The 25,227-nt window shown below is 42.9% G+C and overlaps 2 protein-coding genes across 2 annotated transcripts; one reads left to right on the forward strand and one right to left on the reverse strand.

The window, feature by feature from the left end:
- Positions 1 to 383: 383 nt before the first annotated feature.
- SNRPB2 (small nuclear ribonucleoprotein polypeptide B2) lies at positions 384 to 8,902 on the reverse strand. Its single transcript, XM_081096979.1, has 7 exons — positions 8,854 to 8,902; positions 6,894 to 6,983; positions 6,336 to 6,508; positions 3,764 to 3,904; positions 2,940 to 2,990; positions 1,213 to 1,301; positions 384 to 742 (listed from the first exon to the last, which is right to left on the reverse strand). Exons 2-7 carry the CDS (start codon positions 6,955 to 6,957, stop codon positions 583 to 585), a joined length of 678 nt encoding a protein of 225 aa, XP_080953105.1. The 5' UTR covers positions 6,958 to 6,983; positions 8,854 to 8,902; the 3' UTR covers positions 384 to 582.
- A 12,579-nt stretch (positions 8,903 to 21,481) lies between these two features.
- Positions 21,482 to 23,812, forward strand: LOC308523685 (pleckstrin homology domain-containing family G member 5-like; the record flags this gene model as incomplete). Its single annotated transcript, XM_081097696.1, is given in 5 exon segments — positions 21,482 to 21,582; positions 21,584 to 22,730; positions 22,734 to 22,972; positions 22,974 to 23,193; positions 23,195 to 23,812. Coding segments are annotated over 5 exon segments (2,274 nt in total). The 5' UTR covers positions 21,482 to 21,532.
- Positions 23,813 to 25,227: the final 1,415 nt, after the last annotated feature.

Consider the following 25,227-nt stretch of genomic DNA (forward strand, 5'->3'; position numbering starts at 1 on the left):
TAAGAGCACAAGATGTGAAGTTTACAGACAGCATTTTTTTGCTGTTTTCCCAGAAAACAGTAAGTACAGTTACTCCTAAATGGCCTTTATTCAACACTGAGCAAAAAGATTTGTGAAATGCCTACTACTAGCAAAATACTATGCTCATTTATTTGAATATTAAGATCAAATTTAGCTCCAGCCCAGTTCATATGCATACAAAATAACATTACAGAAAATCTAATCAAGAACTTGATCTAATTCCCCTTTGCTTTTACTAAAATGGTTCAGTTTCTCATTAGCTGCTCCAATACCAGAAAAACATCCTATTACAGTTTTATTTACCTTAACATGTGCTCTAGACTTAGCACAAGTATTTGACAATAGGACAGTGGGCCAATAAATGAAGTATTATGTATAAAACTTTATTGTACAAAATTAAGGCCTTCACATTTCATAGTTCACTAATAGGTAATTTTTAAAAATCTACACAAAAATTTTACTTGCATTTCCAGCCCCAACTATTAGAATGGCCTGACCAATTGTTATGAAAACAAACACTATAAATAACTCCAAGTCCTTTAAAGACAACTCTCCCAAATGTTATTTCTTGGCATAGGTGATCTTCATGGCATGAGATGGTGTGATCTTAAATCCTTGTAAAGCATCCCTGGCAGCTCCAGCCTGTCCATCATTTTCAAATTCAACAAATGCAATGTCATGCCGCCCAGGTACCAAACGTACTTCCTTGAAACCAGGGAACCTGTGAAGAAAAGCAATTTATATATATGTAAATTATTTATATATATGTAAATACATATATAAATGTTTACTCTGTGTTTAAACTTATTAAGCAACTTCCTGGAAAGTACTATTTCCTACCAAGAATCCTGAGTAGGATAAAGATAATTAATAATATTATAATTAAAATATAATTAACACTAGAAGAATTGCAGGATTAATATAAACTAATTATATTCTTGTCACTGTATCCAAGCTTTGTTTTCAGTTTTACTCATCAATTAGAATTCATAATTCAAACATCAGTGGTAATTCATGTCTTTATTTGCTAAATTTGCAGACTAACTTTAATTCATGGTTAATCCCAAACCAAATCAACGGGCTTGTAAGAAATTACTGCTGTATGGTACACAAATGGATTCAACTCATGAAAGTGCTATTTGTCCTATCAGGAGAATCTTGGAACACAGACTTTTTAATAATAAAACTTACTGATTAAACAGCATGGATAACATCATCTCATTAGTCTCTTCTGGTAAATTATTAAGGAATAAAATATAGTTTGGAGGGTAATCAGGGACCTATTAAAAGGAAAAAAGGCAAAGTTAGCTTGTAAGTATGAAAAATATTATAAACCATTTGGCTCTTACATAAAATCTAAACTCAAGAGAGCTACATTGTACAGTTTATTAGGGAATATGAAAACTTACTGCATGCATCAAACACTATAGCTGAAAATCAAGACCAGAGGAATAAATATAAACCTAACAGTAACTAAGTAGACATTCAAATCACTTAACACAAATTTGGCAAACTATAAATCTTATCAGTTTTAAGTATTTAAAAATATTTAAACCAATATTTAAATTTTGTCATAATTGGAGGATTCTGTCATCTGGGTTACATAATTGAAAGATCCTAACAAAACTAGAGAAGGTGGCAATATCACCCTCCTATAGCTTGTTACCCAAGAACAGTGATATTCAATTTTCTGCATTACTGCTCACTACCTTCCAGCATTTAAGAAAATTGAGAACCACTATTTGGTGACTTCTAATATTTTTTGCAAGTAAATGAGATGTACATGAGTCTAGTTACCCACAAATAAGTAGAAACAAGCCCTGTTATTAGATATTAAAAACTGTTTGATTCCCCATCCTCAGGTATTAAGGATCTATAGGGAGATCATCCTGTTTATAAGAAAAAGCTTCCCTCTCTGGCTAATTTTATGGGGGGAAAAAGATAAAGTATAAAGAACAACTTAAATGAACAATTTAAGGCTTAGAGAATTCAGTGCTGGCATTTGTAAACTAGAGTATAATTGTTACAAGAGTTCAAAGAAGGAAAATAGGTAATAAAGAAAATGCAAATAACTTACAATCAGAGCAGCAAAACCTCAGTGATATAAGGAATTCTCTAAATTAAAGATACATGGTACAGACTGAGAGCTGTCAGAGGGGAGGTAGGCGGGGTGAATGGGATGAAAGAAGGCAAAGAGAATAGCCAAAGAACATATACACACAGCCCACGGACACAGACAGCAATGTGGTGAGGGCCAAAGGGATGGAAGGCGGGATCTGGGGACAGAGGGAATGAGGGTGGGAAATGGGGACATCTGTAATAATGTCAACAATAAAAACAAAATATAACTTTTAAAAAAGAATGTTGTCAGACCCTAGCACCTAGGAGACAAGAAGGAAACCATGAGTACATAATTGAGGCTTCCTCTGAGGCCGCTAGCAAGGAGATCCGGAAGAGTTTGTAAGCTATCTATATAAGGAGACTTAAGTATGTTTATGCCGAGGAAGAAAGAGCAAGGGTAAAAAGGAAACAACTCGGTGAAAACAACTTTGTGTAAGTCTGTTGGAAAAGCTGGTTTAGCCCTTCAGCCAACTGGAATAGAAAGGAGCCATGTGTCTGTACAGCCCTTGGCTACGGAATGTCTGCTCCCTGCCCTCACAGTTCAAAATCTGTCACTTTGATTCCCTCACTGATTCATTAGCCAAAGTGAGGAATAAAGTCATCTTGGTTTTCTCCCTCCTCAAGGAGATTAAAATATTCCGAGTGAGTTTCTACAGTAAAGTGCTATACAACTTAATGTTATATCTTACAGACGGAATTATTTTTAGTTTTTGGAGACATGCAAGTTGTTATATGTTGTTGCTACTGCTTTATATAAAGTTTTATTTTAAAGCACCACACACACAAAAAAATACTACCTGAGGGTTTGGCGTTGCATTTCCTTGGGGGTTAACTGAATTTGGTGCTCCCTAAACAAAAGAAAGAGGAACAGTTACAAATTTCAATCCCTCTAAAAAAAGCAGCATGTGTTTATATTTATAATTACTACATAAAAATAACATTAAACAGATTTCTTATTCCATTTAGTTTTACTTTAAGAATTTACATCTTAGCTCTGACTCAAACATTCATGTATTTGGCTTGTCAAGTATTTTTTAAAGGTCTAACCCTAAATTTTAGATAGTATGTCATAAAGTTATGCCTTAAAGTTATGAAGAAATATAGAAGAGAAAAAACAAGGGAACAATTTTTCTTAGCTTTTTTTTTAACAATTAGACAAAAGTCAAGCACTATACTTTGTGAAACTGACTTCTAACCACTTTTAATCTAAAAGTAATTACTTATGGATGATAATTTTACTTTACCTATTATTTTAAATTAAAAATTTGAATTCCTGAATTGTTCAAAGAAAGCAGGTTTGAGTGGAGTACTCATGATTAAAGATAATATATATGGTTTATAGGCAGTGGAACTTGAGAAATAAGTCAATAGATATAAATATATTCTGTGAATGATGAACTGTCATACAAATTCAAATAAAACTATCAAACATAAATCTGCACATGTAAAGGTTTATCTTTTAATTTATTTAAACATTAATATTGGAACTTTAGAACTCAACCAGTCCAGCTTCTTAAAAATCCACCTTTAAACACATTTACATAGATGTTCATGCATGAACCTCAAAGACATCCCTATCAAAATTTAACACCAGAAAATAAAGAATTTCTGTCCATCTTACCAGACCAGGCTTCTTATTAGCAGTCAGTGCTGTCTGTTCCACAGTTTTGGCTTTCTTCTTTTCTTTTTTCTTTTCTTTGTCAGCAAAGGTGCCACGCATTTTAGATATTATATCTGAATCTGTTTTTGCATACTGGATTCGCTGTTTTAATTATTTGAAAACAAGTTACTTTTCATTATGCTCAAGGTTGTTTACACTAGTCATTAACATTTCAAATTTCATTATCCAAATACACTACAAGATAATTTTAAACCCATCCCTAAGGGAATCTGTGAAATGTGCTAAGTGCTAAATAAAAATAAGTTGTGGCCTATGATTCACAACTTATACAAACTTAGATTCAACTGTGCTTTCAGAAGAAAAACCATAGATTTTCATGAGAAAAATATGCCTGTGAAACAGCTGTACCACTGCCTCTCTCCATTTAATGAAAGAATAGAGAAAACTGCATTTGAATAGAGAAAGTCGCCTATCCCTGAGCAGGGACTCTCAGTAGAAGGGTGTGTCAGTTAGCTGTGAAATGTGTTCTTCGGAACTTGTTACTTCCAAAGTTAAAGCACCAAAAATTGGGAATGACTTTCTTCTCAATCTGCTCTATTATTCTTAAATAAAATAACTAATAGTGGCATCAACTTGAACTTAAAATGCTTTGAAAGGAAACAAAAACGTGGCAGCACAACTTGTGCAACCAGGCCACTGGCTCATTCTTACTAGGCCACAGCCAGCAGGACCGGTATGCACAGCGAAGACTACAGGCCAGCGTTGAAAAACATCGGTCTAGGACAGCATTTCATAAACTAGAATGTGCAATCCAATTACCAGAAGAGTTTGTAAAAGCGCAGATTCCAATGCATAGGTGTGGGTGATACTACTGGCATGGCTGCCACACTCTGAGTAGTTTTTAGGTCTTGGCCTAAAGCATTATCACAGGGCTGAAGTCAATGCAAATAACTATCCCGAAACTTTTGCTATGAGTTAAACTGTTATCTACAGTGTACAAAACCGCAAACACCGCTTCCCTGGAGCCATAAGAGCCGAAACTCTGTCTCTGAGCATATCAAAGCACAACAATCAAAACACACAAGAGCCCTGGATGGGTGGCTCAGTCGGTTGGAGCATCCTCCTACACCAAAAGGATGTGGTTTGATTCCAGGTCTGGGCACATACCTGGGTGTTGGGTTCAATCCCTGGTCGGGGTGCATAAGGGAGGCAACCAATCGATATTTATCTCCCTTTTTCTCTCTCCTTCCCTCCCTCCGTTTCTCTCTCTCTAAAATCAATAAAAATATATCCTCAGGTGAAGATTAAAAAAATTTAAAAACAAGATATGCAACAAATCACTATTCAAAACTGTCTTATACAGCAAGAATTCAATGTCAGTATGCAAGGAACAAGTGACATTTTAAAGTAGGGTGGGTTTGAAAACAACAAATCTGTCAAAACCAAGAGCAATTCTTTTTCTTTTTGTTCACTTCATCTAGAGATGAATGGATTGGGGAAACAGGAGGGGACCAGGCTACCACTAGGCATCCTCTGGTCTGGGCTGCTGTGCTAGAGTAGCTCTAAGTGTACTTATCCCTGCAAGCAACGCTGCTAGTCTCAGACATCAACATTTGACCAAAGGTAGGCTGAGAGCTTAGACTAACTCTGACAACTTAATTCCAAGGGTTCCCTCCCAATCCCCTTCCCTGGGTCTTCTATCTTCTCCCTGACCTGAGCAGATCTCTGGTGTCTGTCCTTTTGACAATCACCTGTGACAATCTCTGATCTCAGCCATCGCTTTTAGCTGGCTGTTCTAGAACGGTAGTTCTCAGCCAGAGGTGATTTTTCCCACCAGGAGATAGCTGGCAATGTTAACTGGAGACACTGCTGGTTGTCATGAAACTGGCATGTAGTGGGCTGAGGTCAGGGATGCTATCAAACACTACAATGAACAAGACAGACCTCCACAACAACAACAAAATGATTCAGTTCAAAATGTCAATGTGCCAGTGTTGAAAAACCCTGGTCGAGACCATGGATAAAGGGTAAAAAGCCCACCCGCAGCTTTGAGAAGAGGCAAGGTTTACATTTAATCAAACGTTTCGCCACAGAAGCCCTTTAGGGTGATTCTTCTTTATTAGGTATTTTTGGCATTAAATGATCAAATGTCCTTGAATCAGAGAATAATTTTGCTCTGAGTTCTAAGTTATAGCAAATTTTGCTTTCTGATTGGTATGAAGAGCAACTATAACCACCTCAATCAGTACAAACAAGATGGCTCAAAGAATGTTCTTCTCCCTCTCCCAGGATGCCGCAAATTCAGCAGGTATGTGCTACCTTCGTGAAGGCAGAGAATGGAAATCCTACAGTACCTCTCAAGCTATATTGGTTTTGTCCATATGAACTGTCATAAATTAAAAAGTAAATTATAAACTCTAACACTGTTTCTATAAAGATAAATAAAACAAACCCAAACTCCCTCTAACATACAGTTAAAACCAGAAAGCAACAGCTATAGTTTCAAGTGTATATTTACATATCTACTATACCACAAGTAGAGATTAAAGCCAAAATACTGAAATCAACTTACCATTGGTTTACCATAAAATGGAAATCCTTGTAACTGTCTCAAGGCATTTGTGGATGAGCCCAATTCTTTAAATATAACAAAGGCTTGCCCCCTCATTTTCATGGTCTTTAAAGCTACAATATCTACAACATGGCCAAACTGAGAAAACAGGGCATACAGGGATCTCTTCAATTCTGTGTAAAATTAGAGGGGAAACAACTTATTTGTGAATGAAACAGTGACAAAGTTCTTCATAAAACGACGCTGAATTAAGTGCTTCCCCACCATTCATGTATTCATTTATACAGTTATACATTTTAATAACATCAGACTATTTAGCTCTGATTTAAAAAGTTATTTTAAATCATTTTATCTATGAGTGAAAACAGATTCAACACATTTTTCAGCCCTTACCTATTTTTATTTTTAAGCCTTAAAATCCTTACCCAATGGGATAAACCAAAATTTAGGGCACCGAGAAAGATAACTAAATGAGAAGTTTTGAAGCAGTACAACTTTTAAGCCAGTAGTAATTAAGCACATTTTGGCTATGAACAAATCTTTTTAAAGCACACTCACCTTCTTTTTTAATTTTGTCATTCATATTGTTGATATAAATTGTATGGTTTGGTCTGATATCCATCTTTTAGGTTAAGCTGTCCAAACAGCCTGAAGAGACAGTAAATATTCTGTTACAAACAGGGAAGACTTAACTCATACTCTTGGTGTGACAGTAGGACACAACACAAGTGTTACTAACTTTTCAGTTCTCCTTCATTTCCTAATGCCGGAAAACATCAGTTTGGCAGTAGTCTTTAAAGCTCTCCAACTCTTGCTAGCCTTTTTTTTTTTTTTTTTTTAAACAAAAGGAGAATAATGCTCGGTGGAGCACTAGTACCTAGTAAGATTTTTAACATTACTTTATTCAATAAATTTTATACTTATCTTCCACTTATAACCAAGTGATAATGTTTTTCCATCTGCCTAATAAAACAACTTTTCTTTTTAAATTATTTAAAACCCGAGATTTGAAGAAAAATGAAAAAGAAACTAGCAAATGTACAGCCAGTAAAAACCATTTAGAACATTAATGAAGTTTGCCAAGTACTACTACTTCATGTGTACACTTACATAGCACTTTCATATCTGTCACTAATTTATACACATCACCACTTCCTGTCCTCACTCCACAGTTATCTTGAGCCAATTAAAGAAATGGAGCGCTAGCCGGTTTGGCTCAGCGGATAGAGCGTCGGCCTGCGGACTGAAGGGTCGCCGGCTCGATTCCGGTCAAGGGCATGTACCTTGGTTGCCGGCACATCCCCAGCAGCGGATGTGCAGGAGGCAGCTGATCAATGTTTCTCTCTCATGGATGTTTCTAACTCTCTATCCCTCTCCCTTCCTCTCTGTAAAAAAATCAACAAAATATATTTTTAAAAAAATAAATAAACAAAGGGATGGAGCTGTGAGAGATCAGTACCGCACGATGGTTAAGAGCTCAGATTCTAGTATTAGCCAGATCTGAATTCAAACCCAGTCTGTGCCTCTGGCTAGCTGCGTGACTGGGGACAGTCCCCTAATCTCTCCGGTCCGCATCTGTACAATGGGGATGGTGGTCAACAGCATTTAGCCTGGAGAACTCAGGAGACTAAATGAGACAAAGTCCCAGCACAGCTCTTGCCTGGGCAGTAAGCGCCTAAAGCCGCTGCTATTAAAGGTTAATGAAGGGACTTGCCTATGGTCACGCGGCTAATAAGCCGCAGGCCTGGAAATCCGCCCTTGCCTTCTGGTCTCCGCACTCCTCTTCCACGCTCACCTCAATATTTCATCTTTCACATCGTTTTGAGTTGCAAATTCTGACCCTGCTTTATTCCCTAGGGGCCGTCCCACATATCCTTTAACTTCACAAATACCTAACTTCACCCACTGTATGTGAAGAACACAGGATGACTGGCAAGGAAAGGGCCCGCGGACCGGGGCTCCGCTTGTGCGGGCAATACGTTAAAAGGCAGGCTTCTCGGAGACCTGCGGGCTGCTCATCTGAAACCTGAGGTCGCCAAGAGGAGGGACATGATCAGAGGGGAGGCTCAGGGTAGGTTGGAGGTTGCCTGGACGACTGCACGGGCACCGGGGAAGCTTCTCAATCCAAAAAGGAGCCTCCGGAAGCTACACGAAAGCTCAGAGCGAGCTGGAACCAGCAAAGGGACAATAATCATCCTTCACTTCGTACAATCATCCCTCCTCTCCCGACACAAGCACAATCGCCCAAGGCCCCGGACCGAAGCCCAAGGAAGTAGCCCCGTGGTCCCGGACCCTACACGTTTGACTCCAGACAACGTGGGAGGCCTCGCCGGAGCGGCGCTGCAGCCTGCATTCCTCCCCCGCCCGCTGGCCCAGCCTTCCGCGAACCCCAGGTCCGGTGCATGCAGCCCCACCACGCCGCCCCATCCACTCGCAGCTCCCACAAGGGAGCGCTGGGCCGAGGGCCAACCTGCGGCCTGGAAACCGAAACAGCGGGACAGAACTCATTCAAACTCACCTGAGGCCCGCCCGGCGTCCCGTAACAACGGAAAGCCGGAAGCGGAGCCAGAAACCGGAAGTGACTGTACCAGGAGCCTCAATGGAGCTCAGATCGGTGGAGGAGCCGAGCACCGAGTCGATCGATGCCCCGCGGCTGCTCCTGGAATCGCTGTGCGCATGCGCGCCCTGGCGAGCGGGGAGAAAACGTGGGTAGGGGCTGTGGGGAAGGAAGGGGAAGGAGCCTGTGGGAAGTGTGTGGGTGAAACAAATCTTGGGGCCATAGAGTGAGAGGATAGGGGAGAGCAATGATTCATTTTCCCCATCACGACTTTACGCAGCTTTAACCACGCAAAGGTAGCGTCCATCTTTCCAAATCCTATACAGTTTTACAGGTGCGGCCGCCCATGCCCACTGCCAGGGCAGGCGCCCTTCTCTGGGCTCTGGCTGCCCCCGGTTTAACCTCACATTCAGGACAGCCAGCACCCCACAAGTCTCCTCCGGTTCCTGGGAACTCTCCAACACTGCTGATGGGCTTGAATCCCAGGGACACCTCCGCTTGAGGCCTCAAGTGGAGGGAGTCTGTGTCGCTGTCCAGCTCTCTCACCTTATGAGGCAACCACACTTGACTAATGACCAAACACCTGTAAGATCATCAGCCTAAACACACTCAGAACTCATTAATTTTCTATCATCCTTCCCATCTCCCCACAAAATGCCTATATTGTTCTAGGGTAAGACAAGTTGTTGGTGTTTAGGCCAAGCTGAACGGGAATTCCAAAAAAGGGCACATACCCATTCATCCATTCGTCAAATACATGTAAAACATCATCTGAAATGTTTGTTATGAGCCAAGGGGAATCTAATCTTGTTATTCCCTTAACGCCTCAACTTCCTCATATGTAAATTAGGGATCATAATAGTAACTACTTCTAGAGTTATTGTGAGGATTAAGTGCACTCAATATAAAGTGATTAGACACAAAAGAAATGGTTCATAAATGTTATTTTTTAAATGCTGGACGTATGCATGGAGGGACCAAACAGATGGGTCTTATAAGATAGGGATTTTTATTTTAAAAGGTCGCCTAAAGTTGCAATATTTTGAAATAATGTAAGTTTTTTGAAGGCGGGGATTTTTGTCTGCTTTGTTCACTCAGGTAGCTTTAGTAACTAGAAACGTGGCTGATAAATATGTATTGAATGAAGGGATGAATAAATGAAGCTTCATGGAAAAATTAGACAACACCAAACAAATGTGATGTTTTATGAAGATGCACAGAAGTGTAGGAAATAATGTTAATCACAGAAAAGCATTATTTTATAATATGGATGTAAAATTGAGAAGAAATGTGAATAGTTCTGTCTCAGTTAAGGAATTATGAGAGAGTACCCTTACTACATTAAAAGAAATATAAACAAAATTAAAAAATTTTTGAATAGCAAAGGACAAGCTGCCCTGCACACTAATATGGACATCTGACCAATTAATTATGTTGATGATAATGACGATGGCTAACCTATTTTTCTGAAAATAACTGTAACCTGACTATATTATGCAAGTCATTCTGGCCAAGAGCGCATCATAACTATTAAGAGAGGATAAGGTGGATATTAAACCCTTATCAGATATTTTCCCATACAGTAGATTCCCTTTTCACTTTGTTGATGGTTTCTTTTGCTGTGGAGAAGCTTTTCAGTTTGAAGTAGTACCATTTGTTATTTTTTTTTCTTTGTTTCCCTTGCTCTAGGCCAGCGGTTCTCAACCTGTGGGTCGCGACCCCTTTGGGGGTCGAACGACCCTTTCACAGGGATCGTCTAAGACCATCGGAAAACACATATATAATTACGTATTGTTTTTGTGTTAATCAATATGCTTTAACTATGTTCAATTTGTAACAATGAAAATACATCCTGCATATCAGATATTTATATTACGATTCATAACAGAAGCAAAATTACAGTTATAAAGTAGCAACGAAAATAATTTTATGGTGGGGGGGGGTCACCACAACTTGAGGAACTGTATTAAAGGGTTGCAGCATTAGGAAGGTTGAGAACCACTGTCTAGGCGATATATTGGTGAAAATACTGCTTTATCGAGATGCCAGAGATTTTACTGCTTATTTTTCTTCTAGGACTTTTATGGTTTCACAATTTACATTTAAGTCTTTTATCCATTTTGAGATTATTCTTGTGTATGGTATAAGTTGGTGGTCTAGTTTCATTTTTTTTTTTTTAATGGTGAGACTTTGCAAAGACACTCTACCTGGAAAGAAAAAAATACAGTACCTGTCCAATTTTCCCAACACCATTTACTCCATTGTATGCTCTTACCTCTGTTGTCAAATATTAATTGGACATATTTGTGTGGGTTGATTTCTGGGGTCTCTGTTCTGTTCCATTGGTCTATATGCCTTTTCTTCTGCCAGTACCACTATTTTATTACAATGGCTTTGTAATATAGTTTGGTATCTGATATTTTGTTACCTCTAACTCTGTTCTTTCTCAAGATACACCTCAACATCAGGAAGATAAGCAATCCAGTTTAAAAATGGGCAAAGGACCCGAATAGACACTTCTCCAAAGAGGACATACAGATGGCCAATAGACACATGAAAAAATGCTCAAAGTCACTAATCATCAGAGATATGCAAATTAAAACTATAATGAGGTATCACCTCATACCTATCAGAATGGCTACTATAAAAAAATCAACAAACAACAAATGCTGGGAAGCTTTTGGAGAAAAGGAAACCCTAGTACACTGCTGGTAGGAATGCAGACTAATACACCCACTGTGGAAAACAGTGTGGAGTTTCCTCAAAAAAATTAATGGAACTGCCATTTAATCCAGAGATCCCACTTTTGGGCATATATCCCAAGAATCCTGAAACTCTAATCAGAAAACATATATGCACCCTATGTTCATAGTAGGGTTATTTACAATAGCTAAGATCTGGAAACAGCCCAAGTGCCTATTTTGTTTGGTAGATGAATGTATAAAAAAGCGGTGGGACATTTACCCATGGAATACTATGCAGCCATGAAAAAGGAGGGTCTCTTGCTCTTTGAGACAGTATGGATGACCCTGGAAAACTATTATGCTAAGCGAAATAAGCCAGTTAGAGAAATACAAATATCACATGTTCTCATTTATAAGGGGACTCTAAAGAACAAAATGAACTGATGAACAAAATAGGTCCAGAGGTATAGATGCATGGAACAGAATAACAGACCTTGAAGGGAGGGGTTTGGAGAGAGGGAACAGAAAAAGATTAACCAAAGAACATATATGCATATATGCATAACCCCTGGATACAGGCAATAGCATGGGAAAGGGGTGGGGGCTGGGTGGAGAAAATGGGAGACATCTCTAATACTGACAAGAATAAAATAAAATTAATAAAAGCCAAAAACAAACAGAGGATAAGATGGGACTTTGCAAAGATACTCCACCTGGAAAGAAAAAGAAAATAAAACAACAACACAGAGACTTCAAATCAGACGACACATCGGGTTCTATTAACCACTAAAAAATGGCTACTATTCATCACACTGTGAGAAGGAACTCATCTAATGGCCAACTCAGTGGCAATGATCTACATGCTATTCCCCAGGTTTTTCTAAACAGAACCAGTGCCCCTTTCTGTCCTTGGGCAGTTGGTCTGGGCTTTCCAATGGCCTGTTAGTCCTCAGTGATTTCTTAAATGCTTTTGAGAAGCCAGTAATTGAAAGCAGGACTGAGAAAGGAATGAAGCGGGGAGAGGAGCTCTTCTGCCCTTGTGAGATGCCTTGAATGACCTGGTTATATAACTATATTAAGAGCATTATAACATCTAAACTTTGGTCAGATGAGCTGTAAAGGGACCATCATCCCTTTATAATTAAATTCACCTCTTGAGGGTCAGATCAGGAATCCGATATTTCCAAAACTCACCTGTTTTTAAACAGAAGAGAAAAACAAATGGATTTGCTTAGGAGTTCTGCTCAGTCCAGTCTCTCATATTTCAGTGAGGCAACCTGATTTACTTTCCTGTGAAACAGTTTTGCTTTTTATGGCACTAAACCCAGAAGCAGCACTACAACACTCTAGACAACTGTTACCTATCTATTGATGATGAAACTCGCCTATTTTAGAGGTAGCAGCAAAATTACTACCAACAGTTGGGAGTAAAACTGTGTTAAGACATCTAAATTATTGCCTAAGCATGATAAACGAGGCAGCTCGTAGTGACTATGAATGCACATATATTTTCCTACCTTATCTGCCCGTGTTTTATGTTTCTCATTAAATGTTTTCAGTATCTCGCTGCAGTATTTTTGAGATGCAGCCAGGTTTAAAGAAAAATGCGTCATAAAACTGGTGGATAAATTTTGGCCCATTTATGTTAGATAGAGTCACAGAATGTACGACAGTTTGTTTCTATTTTCTTTCTCTCTCCAGGTGGTGATTTCATTAAGAAATTTACGTAGAGTAAAATTATTTCACAACCATCACTAAACAAATCTAGGCATCATTGTTGAGCACCATATCAGGTTTACCTTGTCCTAGCTGGTTGGGATTATATTGACTGAAACTTCCTAAGAAGCACCCCAGCCCTGAAATTCAGGGAGGAAATAATTTTGTGCAATTATTTTGTCATTTTATTTCAGTCCTTATGTTTGTTTTTTTAAGAAATATTGTTTTAGCCCTAACCGGTTTGACTCAGTGGATAGATCGTCGGCCTGTGGACTGAAAGGTCCCAGGTTTGATTCCGGTCAAGGGCATGTACCTTGGTTGCAGGCACAGTCCCAGTAGGAGGTGTCCAGGAGGCAGCTGATCGATGTTTCTCTCTCATCGATGCTTTTAACTCTCTATCCCTCTCCATTCCTCTCTGTAAAAACTCAATAAAATATATATATTTTTAAAAAGAAATATTGTTTTAGGAGAAAAAAAAAACACGAAAAGCTATTATCACTTCGGAAACATACTATTGTGCTAATGTTAATAGTGGGGTACCTTTCCATACACAAAAACACCATTTTCTCCCCAAAATGGGAGGAATCTGAGATAAGCTATGATAATGTATGCATCTCATAAAGTTTGGAAGCAGTAGTTTGCCTTCGAAGACTAGATAACTAAAGATGTGTGGGAGAAAACTGGACATCTTACTGTTCAATATTATGAGATGGGAAGTTGTGCTTGGCACGGTGTCCCTCTGACCTCCCCTGAAGTCCACTAAAGTAATAACACAGGACTGCCATTCTCTTCAAAACTGGAACAATAAGATGCTAGTGGCATGAGGCCCACCTAACAAGCAGATTAAATTATTAAGTGCAGCAGATAAAACTATGCAGATAAAATTCTTAATTACAAGAGTTTTCGCCTTTATGATTCAACGCCGTTAATTTTTTTTAACGCCCTTAAGTATTTGGAGTCGTAAGCCCTGTGACAATTTGAAAATCCAAATTTAAAAAAGAGACCTTTTTGAAAATGTTGGCTCTCAATTAGGTAATTTCCAGCATCATGTACCATTGATTTCACAGGCACATCCCAGGTGGCCTAATCCAGTGCTTCTCAAACTTTAATCACCTAGGGATTTTGTTAAATTCAAATTTTGAGTTGATAAAGCTTGGATGGGAGCCTGAGGATCTGCATTTATAACAAGCACCCAGGTGGTACTGATGCTGCTGGTCCCCTGCCATATTTTGGGGAGCAAGACCCTGAGCATTTCAGATTTAAGAATGCCTGGTAGATTACCCAGTATTGTACAATAGTTAGCTGAGGGGGCCATAGTGCTCCTACCAGATACAGAATACCATCTTCTTCTTACAAATACAAATCAACTATTTCTTTCAAAGGAGTTATCTAAAACTCTGTTTTAACTGCCTTCTCCTGGGCATTTGGAACTCAATATCCAGTGAGAGTGAGAAAGTTTGGAATTTTTGTTCCCTCTTGACAAGAGATTGCTTGGTTCTTTGTGGGGCCCTGGGTCACCCTCTAATTAGTGTTAGTCATTAATGTTGTGCACAACTGTCCTGGTCTGGTCTCCTGCCAGGCTCACAGAGGCTTGCACTTCTCCACACCTTCTGGAAATTGGCATGGTCAGGTAACGTGCTTTGGCTAATGAAGTGTAGGGATATTAGCTAGGCATCACTTCCAGGCAGAAGTGTCAAGAGCCAGTGCACAATTTGCCATGTGCCCTTTGTTCTGTCTTTGTGATCTTGGAAATAAATGGGACCTCTGTCACCCTTAGGCCCATGAGTGACTACAATGAACACCTCTCCTACTCAGTTCAAATTGGTCATATAACATGAGCAGGAAATAATAAACTGAGCTTTAGGGGGGTATCTGTTAATGCATCATGGCCATCCTGACTTTTTACACTAATTGAAACCCCCTCTGAGAAATAATTCTTAGAAAGTTCAAAAGAGTTTTACGTGAGCAGTTTCCCAATCACAGATGGTTTCTGAGTGCATAAGAGGTCATGTATCTGAGATGACTCTTGCCTTTTAAAGGGAAAATCAATATGATCCATCTTTTGAGTGACCTTTATTGAGTAATTTAATCCTAGATTTATTGAGCACCTTTGTAAAATGGCTACAGAAGTAATTATCTTGAGGCCTAGCTGAGAGAATTCATGGTTGGTAGCATTTTCACATACCTTCAGAGAAAGGATCCGAAGGAATAAAGAGATGTCACGTTCACACTCTAATTTAGGGTGGTCAGAATCATCTTGCAACAAAAGATCAGGATATGTATAAAACATTTCAGGCAAGATGTAGCATCATGAGACAGTTTAGATTCTTATCATAAAGAAGTTGGGGGGGGGGAATGAAGCCTCTAGTTTCAATTGCAAATTTGTTTGGACAAGATAACCCAGAAAATCATTTCTATCTAAAGAATCCAAAACAATTATGTAAATGAGACTGGTCTTTCCTATTCTATTTTGTTTAAGGTGAATGGGAGTCAATTCAACTATTGTAAATTTCTCTAATATCCACTGCCAGAAATATCATTACATGGGTTAATGAGTTTATTAAAAAAGATAGTGAAAATAAGAAATAGTGCTCATCTCTAATTGATATTGAGTAGTCTTCCTTTAATCATGGTGGTTTTTTTTTCTTTCAGTTTTAATATGAAGCTACTTTCTGACATTTAGTGTTACTAAATTACTTCAGCTCCTGAAAGATATTAATATAACTTATAATACATTTTGTCATTTCTGTAGAAGATTCTGAATAAGACTGGTCAGTTTGGAAGCCTGAAAGAAATTAGTTCTAAGTTACTTCCTTGCGACTGAAATTGCAAACGCCAGATTCCATTACAAGTGGCTACGACTGAAAGAGCTCATCTCTCGTTCATTTAATAACAGGGTATCCCAGAAGTCATTGTGCAGTGCTAAGCTTTATATTGCTTAAAACTAAACTAAGACTTTGGGACACTTTTATCTTTTCTGAACACCTACAACATAGCAAATCCTGTGCTGGCTACTGGAGATGTAACAGTGAGCAGCACAGGCAGGCCACCTGCCTCCATGGAGCTGCCAGGCTCTTGGATAAGTAAATATTTGTGAATAACTACTGTGGAGATGTTCCCGTTACTATTGCTGCAGAACAAACTACCCCACAACTTAGTGGTTTAAAGCAATAGCTATTTGATTATGTCTCATGGACTTTGTGGGTCAGGAATTCAGTCAGACTACGGCTGGGTATTTCTTCACTCAGTGGGACTCAGCTGGTGGATGGGTTGGTCTACCCTCACATGTTTGGTGGTTAGGAGTGGTGAATAGACTGCCCTCACATGTCTGTCAACTGGAGCATCAAGCATGGTGTTCCCAGCCTGATGGTCTGTGGGTAGCTGGATTCTTACATAGGGGTCAGGTTCCCTCAGACCAAGTGTCCCAAGAAAATAAGGTGGAAGTTTCATCACCTTTTTGGAGCAGCCTGAAAAGTCACACAACAAAGCCTTTAGCAATTTCTCGTTGGTTACAAGTTAGTCATAAGGCCGGCCTAGATTCAGGGGAAGGAAATTAGATTCCATTTCTTGATATGGGAATGGCAAATTCACCCTGTAGAGAGTGAAGGTAAAGGAGATACTATTAGAGCCATCTTTTTCTTGTTTTATGTTGGAGAAATTTATATTTAGAATTAGCCAGCTGGACTCAGTTTAGATGATCCCCATTTTGCTGACAACATTCAAAACATCATACATAGTCAGGAACCAGTTGGACAGATGCCATCTTCTCTCCACCAGGCCGAATTCAAGATGTCGACCTTTGTCACATCCATGTCATAGAACTTCTTCCCAGCTTGTGTGAGCTGATGCGTGCTGGCCTGGACATCCATAATGAGCATAATGTGTTGTTGTTTTTTATCTGTAGGTTGGGAAAGTATGGATTACACATTTCTACCTCTCTGCATCAGTGGGGAATCATGTTCAAATGCTAACAACAAAGATTAATTTGCAGTGGCTAAAACTCACAAAAATTTTTTATATAAACGACAACTGAAAATCAGCAGGATAGGGCGGTTGCACAAAGTATTCATGAATCAAGTTTCCCTCTATTTGTATGCTCTATTTTCTTGCTTTATATTCCGCTCTCATTCAAAAGATTACTTCATGGCAAAGTGGCTGCTGGAGTTACAGCCATTATATCCATATTCCAGGTAGCAGGAAGGAAGAAGTTTAATCCCACTGTCTCTTAGAAGACTCAAATTGTACTTCTATTATATTAGTTTGGCCAGAATTTAATTTTATGGATTCTTGAAGTTATAAACAAAGCTGGGAAATGTAGTTTCTTAGCAGGAGATGTTGCCCAAAGTATTGTTTTCTAAATACAAAAAGTGAAAATTAGCATTTGGAGGTGAGAAGCCTTCTCTGTCAAATTTCCTATTTATGAGATCAAGTTAGAAAAAATGCCAACGAAGATAAAAGCATCATAAAGACCTATCTAGTGGTATATGATTATAATAACATTTCTTCTTTTTAAATGTCTATAAGAAATGAGAGATTTACTTTATTATTTTAAAATCTGAGGTGAGAAATAGATTTTGCACAATCCATTTCCCCACTCTAAACAGTTAAGAACAAAACAGAAGTCATGTTTCAAACTTCCCCCCTAATTTCAAAGCACATTTTGCTCTGGTTCTAAATGTCTGAAGTCAGAGCTAATGCAAGAGAGAAGAGGACAGTTTGAAACATAAAGGATGGCACTCATCCTTTGAAACATTCAATGAGCTGATCCCTGCACCTTGTGTTTCTGACATAATCTCAACTCTTCTCAAGGTGTTAGCAAGTTAGGTAATTGTAGATAATAAAATATGATCTCAGTGTTACACATGCACAAATGTGCACACCCACTCACACAGTTTTCTTCACCTGCAAACATCTTACACCAAAGGCCCAGCTGAAGTCCCATTTCATTCCTTTTCTCAGCACCAGGGCTCTATCATCTGTCCTCTCTCTGTTCAGGGACTGATTCTACTGTTTGTTTTGAACAATTTATACCCAACATTCAACAAACATCAAGAGAACATTTAGCCTCAGCAGGTTGGCTCAGTCCATCTGAGCATCCTCCCATACACCAAAAAGGTTGCAGGTTCTATTCCCAGCCAAGGCACATACCTAGGATGTGGGCTCGATCCCCAGTTGGGGCACTTACAGGAGACAACTGATCAATGTTTTTATCTATCTATCTATCATCTATCTATCTATCTATCTATCTATCTATCTCCCTTTCTCTCTCTCTAAAATCAATAAAAACATATCTTTGGGTGAAGATTAGAAAAAAAGAGGGAAACATTGGTCCCAGACACTTCATTACTTCACTTTAAATATGTTAGGGTCATATTTAAATTTCTTATCTTCCCAAGTTTAGTGTGAGCCCTTTAAGTGCCTCATACTCCTTTTGTATTATTTCATTTTAGGTATTAAATCTTTCCAGGTTGATAGATTTATCTGGCACTAGGCATCAGCATTTACTCCAAATCGTTGAATCTCAAAACAAAACTATAACACACATTCCAGAATAGCTAAAATGACAGGCAGACAGTACCAAGTGTGGGATAATGGGACTGCTTATACATTGCTGGTGGGAATGTAAATTTGTGCAACCATTTTGGAAAAATGTTTAACCAAACTTGCTAAAGATGAACAAAGCATATTTTATGACCCAGTAATTCCACTCTGAGTTATATACTCAACAGAAATATAAACAAAACAACAAGCATGCAGTAGTATTCCGAACAGTATTCATAATAGCCCCAAACTGAAACCACCTGTAAGTATAATAGGTAAAGAGATTGAACAAGGTATGTATTCACACAATGGAATATTTTACATCAACAAAAATGGACAAACTACTGCTACATGCAACAACATAGGTAAATCTCACAAATGTAGTGTTGAGTCAAAGAAGCCAAGCACAAAATAGGCCTTTCTGTTTGGTTTCATTTATATAAATTTCAAAAACAGACAAACTAATCATCCTATTAGACACTGACAATAGTATGGTGATCACCAGAGGGAAAGGAGGATGGGGAAGAGGTATAAAAGGGTAAAGGAGGTAACGTATGTGGTAATGGAAGGAGATTTGACTCTGGGTAGTGAACACACACAATGCAATATAGAATGGTATACTTGAGACCTATTTAATTTTATTCACCAATGTCACTCAATAAGTTTAATTTCAAAAAAGAAATCAGGATGTGTGATGTGTTCCCCACCCTGTTTACTTTTTCTGGCAGCACACGGCATTTTAAAGTAAAAAATGTAAAACACTCTCCCTCTCTGCCTTACCTCTCAATGGCATACTTGTTGATCTCAGTGAGCTTTGCTACACTTACTGCTCAGAAAGAAATGAGCAAGGGGAGGAAATAAAGAATAGAGGTGACCCTGAGGGCAGGAGGGTTGAAGGTAGAAAAGGACCTGTGAACAGCACCTCCCATCCCTTCACTTAAGTATTAAGCACTCTGCTCACACATGGGGAGAGGTTACCGAAAACGCAATGATGCCAGCATGCTCTCCAGGAGCTCCTGACCTAAAAGTGCTGCAGGATACGGGCAAATCAACAGGTAAATCAACAGTGAGAAATCACAAATTAATACTAATGCAGTGATGAAACAGAAATGGCAGAGGGGCCACGGGTCCCTGAGACAGTGCCCGTTGCATAAACAAAGCCTCATGGAAGGCAGACAGGTTGAAATTAGAAACACTTTCAGTGCAGCTCAAGTCTGAGGCTGGTTTGAATGGTTAATGCAGCATGCAGCAGGCTGGCTCTGTACCCAGGAAATAGAGAGAAGGAACAAAAATGGGCTCTGTTAATTTTTACTGTGGGAGACTATTACTGAGGGGAAGAATAATAAGGGTAATCACATGAAGCTCAGAAAATTTTTCAACAGAGAAAATCTAGCTCATAGTGGAAGACTTAAGACAACAATTGTGAATGTTTTGTCTCTCATTATACTTCAAGCATTGTTGTACGAACTTGACCTTTCTCCCCGACCCTGCAATGTACAATCCAGGCCCAAGTCCTGCCTGTTTTGAGTCCAAGGCATTTACTAGGACTGGAGAATGGGGAAAAGTAAGGAATGCCAGTTTGTTCCTCCTACAGACCATTCCCGCCCCAAATTGTTATAAAATAACCTAATCCAACCGTTAAAGAAAGAACCAGATGTGATGGGAACTGACTCATCCACTTCTAATTTCTGTGATTTTCTGGTCCACAAAGCAATCCTATCTAATAATAGACAAACATGGTAATTAACCGTACCTCCAACATGCTTCCCATTGGCTAATCAGGGCGATATGCAAATTAACTGCCAACCAAGATGGCACGGCAGCCAGGCAGCTGAAGCGAACAGGAGGCTTGGTTGCCCCAGCGATGGAGGAAGCCAAGGTTCCCTGCCTGCCGCTGCCTGCTGCCAGGCTCTGAGCTCCTGAAGCAACAGCACCAAAAGATACAATGTTTCAATTATAGAAGCTAAAAGATGGCGATTAATTTGCATACACAAGCTCCAAGTGGTGGAGCGAAGCCAAACAGCCCCAAAGCCGCAGAGCAGCGAGGCCTCAGGGCCCCAGAATCAGCAGAGCTGCGAGGCCTCATGCCCCGGGATCAGCGAAGCCTGATGGAAGTCCTGTGTGTTTATGCACCCTGGGGGTGCAGAGGTCCGGTCCTAGGTAGAGGCCAATGGCGCAACTTCCAACTCTGAGAAGCGGCCTGGGGGCTGGAAGGCAGCACCTCTGACCTCAGGGCTGGAGTCCCGCCACTCCACCAAGAGAGGAGCAGGGAAAGGCCAGAGCCTCCCTCAAGGTGACCCAAAATCCCCACCCACACCAGGCAGGCTGCTGGGACTGTGCATGGAGGACTCACTTCCAAGCCCAGCCAGTGGCCCTGCTGCAGCCATGGCACTCCTGGGTGCAGGCCCCAGAGGGACGCGGGGTGGTGGCAGGGGCGCTGTGAGTCCTGGGCTCCTCTTCTGCCTTCCGCGGCCTCCTCCTGCTTCAGGGCCTCGTCCTCTGTGGCCTCCTCCTCCCCAGCGCCCACAGCAGCAGACCCACTGAGGGCACTCCCCGCTGGCTGAGGGGTTGAATGGAGCGGCGGGGACTCCCAGGTGATGGGTCGCCCTGGGGAGGAGTCTGGACACCTGCACGCCCCGCTCCTGTTCAGCAACATCCCCGAGATCACACGTCTGCACCGCGGGCTGTGGGGCAGCGTGATGGCACCGATGGTGGAGAAGGTGCTGCGCACACGGGCGCTCCTGCAGCCGGGACCTCCTCAAAGGCTTTGAGATGTTCGGCTCCCTCTTCAAGCCCTACATCCGGTACTGCATGGAGGAGGAGGGCTGCATGGAGTACACGCACAGCCTGCTGCACGACAACAACCTCTTCCAGTCCTACATGACGTGGGCTGAGAAGCACCAGCAGTGCCAGCGGCTGAAGCTGAGCGACATGCTCGCCAAGCCCCACCAGTGGCTCACCAAGTACCTGCTGATGCTCAAGTCGGTGCTGAAGAAGATGGACGAGCCGTGTGCCAAGGAGGCTGTCATCACCATGATCAGCTCCGTGGAGCGCTTCATCCACCACGTGAACGTGTGTATGCGGCAGCAGCTGGCGGCCATGGTGAGCCACATGGACGCCTATGAGGTGGTGGAGGGTAGCAACGACAAGGTGGACAAGCTCCTGAAGGAATTTCTGCACCTGGACCTGACCGCGCCCATCCCTGGTGCCTCCCTAGAGGAGATGTGTCAGCTGCTGTTGGAGGGCAGCCTGAGGATGAAGGAGGGAAAGCACAGCAAGATGGATGTGTACTGCTTCCTCTTCACGGACCTGCTCTTAGTGACGAAGGCAGTGGAGAAGGCTGAGGGGACCAAGGTCATCAGGCCACCACTGCTGGTGGACAAGATCGTGTGCCGGGAGCTGCGGGACCCTGGCTCCTTCCTCCTCATCTACCTGAAGGAGTTCCACAGCGCCGTGGGGGCCTACACATTCCAGGCCAGCGGACAGGCTCTGTGCCAGGGCTGGGTGGACTCCATTTACAGTGCCCAGAACCAGTTGCAGCAGCTGCATGTGCAGGAGCACGCGGGCAGCCAGCAGCACCTGCAGAGCCTGGAGGAGGAAGAGGAAGAGGAGGGTGGGGAGAGTAGCACTTCCACCGCCAGCTCCCACACCATCCTTCGCAAAAGCAGCAACAGCTTGGACTCCCAGCACTGCGCCTCAGATGGCTTCACGGAGACCCTGGCCATGGTGGTGCTGGAGCCCGGGGAGACGCTCTCCTCTCCCGAGTTCGAGGGCGGCCCCTTCAGCTCCCAGTCGGACGAGATGTCCCTCAGTACCACTGCCTCATCTGTCACACCGACCAGCGAGCTGCTGGCCCTGGGCCCCGGGGAGGGCAGCTCCTGCTCCATGGACTCCGCCTAAGGCACCCTCTCCCCCACCTCCTTGCAAGACTTTGCGACCCCAGGCCCTGTGGTGAAGCCAGCGCCCTGGCCCCTAGATTTACCACAGGCCCCTTCACCCCCGCCCTCGCCCCGCCTCCGCCACTGCACCCCTGTCCAGCTGCTGCCCCGCCTGCCCCACCTGCTCAAGTCCAAATCTGAGGCCTGCCTCCTGCAGCTGCTGGCAGGGGCCGCCACCCAGGGGGCGCACCCAGCCACACTGCAGCCTGTGGGAACTCTGCTTGGCTGCCACAGCCACCCGCACTAGGACTCCGGGCTCCCCTCAGGAAGCTGGGCCCCGCAGGGGCGCACCAAGCCCTGGCAGTGGCTCCCAGCTATCAGAGATGGAGGGCAGGACCACCTGCCTGGCCGGGGAGCCCAAAGGGCCCGCCAGGAGGAGCAGAGAGCTGCCCTCAGGGGCCTCCCCCAGGGTCCAGCCTGAGCCGCACCCCCCCCCCCATCTCTGCCCAGCACAGGAAGCTGACCCAGCTGGCCCAGCTCTACCGCATCAGGACCACCCTGCTGCTTAACTCCCAGGCCCTGAGCACAGCATGGAGCCGCCATGCCTGGAGGGCGCGGTGGAGGGGGGTGGGGGGCGGGCGCACGTGCGCCTGGTGCAGCAGGACTTGCTGGGGAAGGGCCACAGTGCGGCCACCAGGCCCTGAAGGCTGCCCTGAAAGCCATACAAAGACAACCTGCTGCTGGAGGCCAGGCATGCAGTGCTCCGGGAAGATGCCAGAGGTAGGGACGGAAGGTCATGGAAGGGAACAATTGCAAGCGGAGATCCCGAAGGTTCTGAAAGCAGAGGACCAGCTCCTTGCAGACCTGAACTCTGTGTGGGCCTCTTTATCGGCCCTGGCCATGGGAGACACAGGAGTTGCTGATGGACCGGGGCTGTGCCCAAGGAAGACTCGGAGGAAGCAACGTGTGGCCAGGGCCAGGCGGAGCAGGCAGGCCCCTGCGGATCCCGCTGGAGCGCAGCCAGACCCCAAGGCGACCACCACGCCAGGCCCCAGGGAGAAGGGAGCAGATGCCACTCCACTCGCTGGAGAAGACCATTGAGCAGAAAACTAAAGAAACCGATTTTACATCATTTCCCAGGTGGAGAACAGTTGGCATGTAAGCCCCTGACCAGTGCCCAGCCTCTCCTCTGTCTGTCTATCTCACTCTTAGGTACCATGTTCTTTGTTCTCTCTTAACTGCAACTCATTTTTAAACTAGATTGCTTTTAAAAGAAGGCTAAATAAAGTTTCCCTTAAGTTATTTAGGCGGTGCTGGGCCTGTGGGGCTGCTGGGGGACGGATTACAGACACAAACATGAAGGGGAGCGCGGTACCCAGCAGCCCCAAGCCCCGCTGAGGCGGTGTTGGGGCTGCTGGGGGCCGGATTACAGACACAAACATGAAGGGGAGCGCGGTACCCAGCAGCCCCAAGCCCTGCTGAGGCGATGTTGGGGCTGCTGGGGGTTTGATCAGAGACATAAACCAGTAGGCCCGGCACCCAGCAGCCCTGGCACAGCAGACCCAAACCCCACCATCATGGAGCTGGGGATGCTGGGGGCAGAATCAGAAACACAAACCTGCAGGCTGGGCACCCAGCAGCCCCAAGGCCCACCACCTCGGTGCTGGGGCTGCTGAGGGCCTGATAGAAGACACAAACATGTTGGGAGGGCTTGTACCTAGCAGCCCCAAGGCCCACCACCTTGGTGTTGGGGCTGCTGGGGCCCTGATCGAAGACACAGATCCGCAACCCCAGCACCCAGCAGCCCCAAGCCCCGCCATCAAGGTTTTGGGGCTGCTGGGGGTATCAGAGACACAAACCCGCAGGCCCTGCACCCAGCAGACCCAAGGCCTTCGCAGCAGCGCTAAGGAGCAGCAAGCTGAGCGGTAGGAAGCAGCAAGCAGGTGGGTGGTAAGGAGGGAGGGGTCCCGGACTGTGAGAGGGCACAGGCTGGGCTAAGGGACCCCCTACCCATCCCCAGTGCACGAATTTCATGCACCGGGCCTCTAGTTAGATATAATAGACTAAAACAACCTGAGTGCTATTGGAAAGGCATGCAGTAAAATCCTTATGTTGCCCAAGAATGTACCCCACTACTTCAAAGATCATTGTCTCTAAAGCCACCAAAAGATGAAATATAATATCAAGCTTAATAGTAAATGTCATCAGTGCAAATACATTTTTGGGTTTTGCCATGTGCCAGCCACAATATCCTAAGCACTTGACAGGTACTTCCCACCACAACCCTGTGACAGAGTTACTATAACTATGCCTATTTCAGAAGAAATAAGGAAACCGGAGGAGAGGAATGTCAATTTCCTTCATTCGTTTATTCATTTATTCATTCAAAAAGTATGTTTGACCTCCTGCTGCCTGGACACAGGCCGTCTGCCCAGTTGCAGGTGGTGCTGAGCAGTAGGCAGGATCAGAGCCGGCGCCTCGGTCTGCTGGGGCTGCCGTAGCAAAGCTCCACAGAC

Source organism: Myotis nattereri (assembly GCF_964212035.1).
Source record: "Myotis nattereri genome assembly, chromosome: 8".
NCBI classification, from domain to species: Eukaryota; Metazoa; Chordata; class Mammalia; order Chiroptera; family Vespertilionidae; genus Myotis; species Myotis nattereri.

Coding starts and splice junctions, on each gene's coding strand:
- SNRPB2 (XM_081096979.1), bottom strand. CDS start 6,957: ATGGATATCAGACCAAACCATACAATTTATATCAACAATATGAATGAC. Junction 3,905..6,335: donor CATTTTATGGTAAACCAATG/GTAAGTTGATTT, acceptor TAATTAAAACAG/CGAATCCAGTATGCAAAAAC. Junction 2,991..3,763: donor CTAATAAGAAGCCTGGTCTG/GTAAGATGGACA, acceptor TCTTTTGTTTAG/GGAGCACCAAATTCAGTTAA.